Source organism: Indicator indicator, unplaced genomic scaffold (genome assembly GCF_027791375.1).
Source record: "Indicator indicator isolate 239-I01 unplaced genomic scaffold, UM_Iind_1.1 iindUn_scaffold_96, whole genome shotgun sequence".
NCBI classification, from domain to species: domain Eukaryota; kingdom Metazoa; phylum Chordata; class Aves; order Piciformes; family Indicatoridae; genus Indicator; species Indicator indicator.
Window position 1 is genome coordinate 130,001 of NW_026539213.1, and position 7,188 is coordinate 137,188.

Consider the following 7,188-nt stretch of genomic DNA (forward strand, 5'->3'; position numbering starts at 1 on the left):
GTGGGTGGACGGGTGGATGGATGGATGGGTGGATGGATGGGTGGATGGATGGGTGGGTGGATGGATGGATGGACGGACGGATGGACGGACGGATGGACGGGTGGATGGACAGGTGGATGGACGTACGGATGGACGTACGGATGGACGGACGGGTGGACGGACGGATGGACGGATGGATGAGTGGATGGATGGATGGTGGATGGATGGGTGGATGGATGGACGGGTGGATGGATGGACGGGTGGATGGATGTACGGATGGATGGACGGGTGGATGGGTGGACGGATGGATGGGTGGACGGATGGACGGGTGGACGGATGGACGGATGGATGGACGGGTGGGTGGACGGGTGGATGGACGGATGGATGGACGGATGGACGGACGGATGGATGGACGGATGGATGGACGGGTGGATGGACGGATGGATGGACGGGTGGATGGATGGGTGGATGGATGGACGGGTGGATGGACGGATGGATGGACGGGTGGATGGATGGGTGGATGGATGGACGGATGGATGGACGGGTGGGTGGACGGGTGGATGGATGGACGGATGGATGGACGGATGGGTGGACGGGGGGATGGATGGACGGATGGATGGACGGATGGGTGGACGGGGGGATGGATGGACGGATGGATGGACGGGGGGATGGATGGACGGATGGATGGATGGGTGGATGGATGGGTGGATGGATGGACGGATGGGTGGACGGGGGGATGGATGGACGGATGGATGGATGGGTGGATGGGTGGTCGGGTAGATTGATGGATGGGTGGATGGATGGACGGGTGGATGGATGGATGGATGGGTGGATGGATGGGTGGATGGGTGGGTGAGTGGATGGATGGATGGATGGAGAAACCAGTGTAGGTGCTTTTTAGGCTTTGTTCAACTCTCAGCCCTCATTGGGAGAGGTCTGGCCAGCCTCTTCCAGCTCTGAGGGGCAGCTGTTTCCTCAGGGCTGTTGTGTGACCAGCAGGACTGGGGTAATCCACTGATGGTCACTCTGCTGACCCATTCTGGTTGAGATCCTTGGCAGGGTTGCTGTGGTGGTAGCCCTCTGTGGGCTGAGGTGCTGACCTTCCTTGCTTGTGAGGTGATGAGGGGCTGTGGGTGAGTGCTGTGTAGCAGGCAGTTTGGCTCAGGTGCCCTCTTTTTTTTGTAACTCCCCCATAAAACTGGAATGGACCCCATCATTGAGGTGAGCAGTGGAGGAGCTTGTGGTGGAAGAAGGCCATGGGCTCTGTGGTGGTTCCTCACCAGGAGATGTGGAACCACTGAAACATTCAGGGTGGAAAGCCCCTCAGGATCACCAAGTCCAACCCAGAGCCCTACTCTGCAAGGCTCACCCCTAAGCCATGGCCCCAAGCACCACATCCAAACCACCTTCAAACACCTCCAGCCTTGGGCACTCCACCACCTCCCTGGGCAGCCTGTGCCAATCTCTGACCACTCCTGCTGGCAAAACCCTTTGCCTAATGTCCAGTCTGAGCCTGCCCTGCTGCAGCCTGAGGCCATTCCCTCTTGGGCAGTCCCTGGGAGAAGAGACCAGCAGCAACCTCTGCACAACCTCCTCTCAGGGAGCTGCAGGGAGCAGGAGCTCTGCCCTCAGCCTCCTCTTCTCCACACTAACCCTCCCCAGCTCCTTCAGTCTCTCCTCATCACATTTCCTCTGCAGGCCCTTCCCAGCTTCCTTGCCCTCCTCTGCCCTGGCTCCAGCACCTCCACATCTCTCTGTGGGCTCTGAGGAGCCCCAAGCTGGGCACAGCACTCGAGCTGTGGCCTCAGCAGTGCCCAGCACAGGGGGACAGTCACCTCCCTGCTCCTGCTGCCCACAGCATTGCTGATGCCAGCCAGGATGCCAGTGGCCTTCTTGGCCACTGCTGGCTCCTGTTGCTCAGCACCCCCAGGTCTCTTTCTGCCAGCAGCTTCCCAGCCACACTGCCCCAAGCCTGTAGCTCCCCATGGGGTTGTTGTGACCCCAGTGCAGGACCTGGCAGAGCTGGGTTTGCCAGTCCTGGTGCAGATATCCTAAAGAACAGATCAGGAGGGTGAGACCAGGTTAAGGAGATCCTGAGAAGTGCTGCAGTGGTAAATAATCATTTTCTTGGGTATGGTGAAGGGATGGGCTGGAGAAAAGCACCTACCCCATTGCCATTGTAGCTGCTTGTGCAGCCAGAGCACTCAGGGATCCTTCAGCCTGGCTTGTCTGAAAGTGCTGGGTGCTGCTCTTGAGAGAGAGCCAAGCACAGGGGCTGTGGCCTGCAGAGACATTGTGAATGGACACAGAAGTCTTAACTGGGGAACAAATCTGTCTTCAGCCACCAGTGTCCTTTCCCCTGGCTTGTCCCTTCCAGCAAACAAGTTGACTCCATCCCCAATGGGAGGCAGAAATCCTCCCCAGCAGTGCTGCCACTGCCCACGCCAGCCTGGCCACCCTGGCACCCAGGCCCTGGCCGCCCAGCTCTGCCCAGAGCAGCTGGTGGCAGAGGGTCAGGTCACAAAGAGGGGAGCCTCACCTGTGTCCCCTGGAGACACTGAGGAAGGGCAGAGGTGAGAGCACCCCAGGGCAGCCCCAAGGCTCCAGGGGAGGTGCTGCCCAAGGGCTGTGGGTGGGTGGGCAGTGGCAGTGTGCTTCAGGGCAGGGTGTGCTGGGCACAGGGGAGCTGAGCTGGGGAAACTGAGCAAGTGCCAGGCTGCTGGAGGCTTTTAGCTCCTAGCTGGCCATGGCCAGGCAGGTTTGCAGAGCAATCCAGCCCAGACACAGGGGAGGGGGGGTTGGGGAGGGGGCTGCTGCAGGCTTCAACTTTCAGCTGCCAGAGATGAACATCTGCAGAAGAGTTTGTCAGGGGCCATGTGTTTGAGTTAAGACATCAGAGAGGGTTTGGAAAGGTGGGAGGCCTGCTCCTGGGAAGCAGTTGTCTCTAAACATTCCTGGCTAAAGCTGCTGCTTTGTGATTTGCCTTTGCCCTGAGGAGGAAACTGCAGGGATGCTGTGCTTTGAACATGCACTGAGAGACTCGGGAGCTGTTGACAGTGAGGGGTTTGGCTTTTCAATTGGCTGTGGAGTTTATGCTTCCCCCCAGCCTTACAGGTACCCAAAGGTGGCTGTGAGCTGCTAAAAGGCACAGCAGTGAGAGCAGAAGAGGCTGGGGTTAAGCCCTGCCCCTAATTCCCTCTCTGCTCTCTTCGCCCCACAGCCTGCAGTCTGCAGGGGAGACAACTGCCTGCAGGCTGCTTCTAATGAGCTGCGTGGAGCATCACAGAACACCAGGGGTTGGCAGGGACCTCCAGAGAGCACCCAGCCCAACCCCCTGCCAGAGCAGGGGCACCCAGGACACATCCAGGTGGGGCTGGAAAGGAGCAGGAGACTCCACAACCCCCCTGGGCAGCCTGCTGCAGCTTCATTACACTGCAGGTGCCTGGGCACGCCTGCAGGGTTGAAGTGTCACTGGGGAGTCATTTGCAACCTGACAGGGAGGCAAGAAACATGAATTCAAGATCTTTCTACAAGCTTTGTGCCTTCCTTGTGGAGTTAGTCAATGCAGGAACTTAAACTCAGAATCACAGAAGCTGAGGGGCTGGAAGGGACCTCCAAAGCTCATCCAGTCCAACCCCTGCCAGAGCAGGGCACCCAGGGCAGGGCACACAGAACACAGCCAGGTGGGGTTGGAATATCTCCACAGAGGGAGACTCCACAACCCCCCTGGGCAGCCTGCTCCAGGGCTCTGGCACCCTCACAGGGAAAAACTTTTCCCTCCTGTTCCCATGGAACTTCCTATGGCTCAGCTTCCACCACTGCCCCTTGGGCTGTCCTTGGGCATCCCCCAGCAGAGCCTGGCTCCAGCCTCTGGGCACTCCCCCTGCACATCTTGATCCCCAGCAAGGAGGTCACCTCTCAGGCTCCTCCTCTCCAAGCTCCAGAGCCCTCAGCTCCCTCAGGCTCTCCTCCTGAGGAAGATCTTCCACTGCCTGCAGCAGCTCTGGGGCTCTGGGATGGACTCTCTCAAGCACTTCCCTGAGGTCCTTCCTGAGCTGAGGGGCCCAGAACTGGACACAAGATTCCAGCTGTGGCCTCAGCAGGCAGAGCAGAGGGGCAGCAGAACCTCTCTGCCCTCCTCCCCACAGCCCTTCTGATGCAGCCCAGGCTGCCCTTGGCCTTCTTGGCCACCAGAGCACATTGCTGGCTCCTGGGCAACCTCCCATCCCCCAGCACCCCCAGGGCCCTTTCCCCTTCCCTGCTCTCCAGCAGCTCACTCCCCAACCTCTCCTGCTCCCTGGCCTTGTGCCTGCAGTGTGTCTGCTCTGCTGCTCCCAGGTGTCATCTGCTGTTGTTCTGCAGCCCTGCACTGTGCTGGGCATGGCAGATCCCAGGATCCCAGGACTTTGGGGGTTGGAAGGGACCTCTGGAGATCTGATTTGGCAGTTGGGCACAGACTGCAGTGTGGTGGCTGAAGACGCTGGAGACTCTTTCTTAAGGCACCTGAGGGTATTTATATATCCCCCAAGCAGCTGATGTGACATGCAGGCAGAGATACAAACACTGCAGCTGTGCTCATGAAATTATTTCACCAAACATTCTCTGACTGCCCAGAGCCATCTCTGCTTCCTTAGCTGCAAGGTCAGGGTAGCCACAGGCAGCTGCCACTTCTAGACAGCTACCAGAAGGCTTTCATCCCACACTTTCAGGCTCTTCTTTGTTACCTGCCTTGTCTCCTACAGGGGACTTAGATCCTGTGGGTCCAATCCCCATAGAGAGCTTCCAGTCCAAGCCCCTGCCAGAGCAGGAGCAGAGAATCCAGCACAGGGCACACAGGAACACATCCAGACAGGGCTGCAAAGGCTCCACACAAGGAGACTCCACAACCTCTCTGGGCAGCCTGCTCCAGGGCTCTGGCACCCTCACAGCCACATCCCTGTTGAGAAACGTTTTGCTTTTGCTGGCCAAGTGTGGGGTGAGTTGAAGTGAAAGTGCTTTGCAGGCTTGCTGGAGCCTGCAGAGAGAGAGGGAGCAGCCTGCACGAAGCTGGGGTTTGCTGCCACCTGACTGCAAGTCAGGATTGTTCTGAGTAAGTTTAGTGGAGTTTAGGAAAAGGGGATAAAGATGACTTTGTTAACAGCCAAGGCCAGAACCCTACAGCAGTCAGCCTGGGAAGGTGATGGAGCAGCTGATCCTTGGGGCTGTCCTTAGGCATAGCAGCAGGAGCAGGCAGCATGGTTTTACCAAGGGGAAGTCATGTCTGACCAACCTGACAGCCTTTGATGAGGACATAAGCAGGTGGAGGGATGATGGCAGAGCAGTGGATGTGGTTTAGCTTGAGCTCAGGGAAGCAGCTGACACCCACAGCATCCTCCCAGCTGCACTGGGGCAGTGTGGGCAGGGAGGTGGATGGGAACTGCCTGAAGGACAGGAGGCAGAGAGCTGTGGGCAGTGGGACAGAGTCTAGTTGGAGACCTGTGTGCAGTGGAGTCCCTCAGGGGTCAGCCCTGGCACCAGAGCTGTTCAATCTCTTCAGCAATGACCTGGCTGAGGGCACAGAGGGCACTGCCAGCAGGTTTGCTGATGGCACCAAGCTGGGAGCAGTGGGCAGAGCCCTCAGGCTGTGCTGCCATTCAGGCAGAGCTGGGCAGGCTGAGAGCTGGGCAGGGAGCAATGGAATGAAAGCCACCAAGGGCAAGGGCAGAGTCTGGCAGCTGGCAAAGAACAAGGCCAGGGAGCAGGAGAGGTTGGGGAGTGAGCTGCTGGAGAGCAGGGAAGGGGAAAGGGCCCTGGGGGTGCTGGGGGATGGGAGGTTGCCCAGGAGCCAGCAATGTGCTCTGGTGGCCAAGAAGGCCAAGGGCAGCCTGGGCTGCATCAGAAGGGCTGTGGGGAGGAGGGCAGAGAGGTTCTGCTGCCCCTCTGCTCTGCCTGCTGAGGCCACAGCTGGAATCTTGTGTCCAGTTCTGGGCCCCTCAGCTCAGGAAGGACCTCAGGGAAGTGCTTGAGAGAGTCCATCCCAGAGCCCCAGAGCTGCTGCAGGCAGTGGAAGATCTTCCTCAGGAGGAGAGCCTGAGGGAGCTGAGGGCTTGGAGCTTGGAGAGGAGGAGCCTGAGGGGTGACCTGGTAGAGGTGATCCTGTCCTGGCAGTGGGGTTGGACTGGATGATGTTGGAGGCCCCCTCCAGCCCATACCATTCTGTGATGCTCTCTCATACTTCCTTCTCCCTCCTCTTCTTGCCTTGCAGCGGCGGAGTCATGATCTACATCGACCGGATAGAGGTGGTGAACAAGCTGGCACCCAGTGCAGGTAGAGCCAGCCTGGCACAGCTCCCTCCCCTCACTTCCCTGCCTTCACTCTTCCTCTCTCTTCCTTTCCAACCCTTCCAGTCCATATCTTTTGTTACCCTCTTAATTCCTGCCCCCCTAGCACTTAGTTCTATGAGCTCCAGCAAGCACTTCCCAGCAGCAGAGATCTGCGGAGATCAGCTCTGGGATTGCTCCTGCCCTGAGCATTGAGGGATGTGAGGAATGGCTCTGGGATTGCTCCTGCCCTGAGCATTGAGGGATGTGAGGAATGGCTCTGGGATTGCTCCTGTCCTGAGCATTGAGGGATGTGAGGAATGGCTCTGGGATTGCTCCTGCCCTGAGCATTGAGGGATGTGAGGAATGGCTCTGGGATTGCTCCTGTCCTGAGCATTGCAGGGATGTGAGGAATGGCTCTGGGATTGCTCCTGTCCTGAGCATTCAGGGATGTGAGGAATGGCTCTGGGATTGCTCCTGTCCTGAGCATTGAGGGATGTGAGGAATGGCTCTGGGATTGCTCCTGTCCTGAGCATTCAGGGATGTGAGGAATGGCTCTGGGATTGCTCCTGTCCTGAGCATTCAGGGATGTGAGGAATGGCTCTGGGATTGCTCCTGTCCTGAGCATTCAGGGATGTGAGGAATGGCTCTGGGATTGCTCCTGTCCTGAGCATTGAGGGATGTGAGGAATGGCTCTGGGATTGCTCCTGTCCTGAGCATTGAGGGATGTGAGGAATGGCTCTGGGATTGCTCCTGTCCTGAGCATTGAGGGATGTGAGGAATGGCTCTGGGATTGCTCCTGCCCTGAGCATTCAGGGATGTGAGGAATGGCTCTGGGATTGCTCCTGTCCTGAGCATTGAGGGATGTGAGGAATGGCTCTGGGATTGCTCCTGTCCTGAGCATTCAGGG

At 58.3% G+C, this 7,188-nt stretch overlaps 1 protein-coding gene across 1 annotated transcript in view; it reads left to right on the forward strand.

Annotated features, from left to right (window-relative positions):
* The window catches only part of LOC128980272 (erlin-1-like), a gene marked incomplete at its 3' end in the record, with an annotated part of 22,208 nt that extends 15,923 nt beyond the window's left edge, over window positions 1-6,285 (forward strand). Inside the window, exon 4 of the mRNA XM_054398729.1 lies at window positions 6,224-6,285. Coding sequence (XP_054254704.1) covers window positions 6,224-6,285 — 62 coding nt within the window. The remainder of the gene's footprint in view (window positions 1-6,223) is intronic.
* Between the last annotated feature and the right edge of the window lie 903 nt (window positions 6,286-7,188).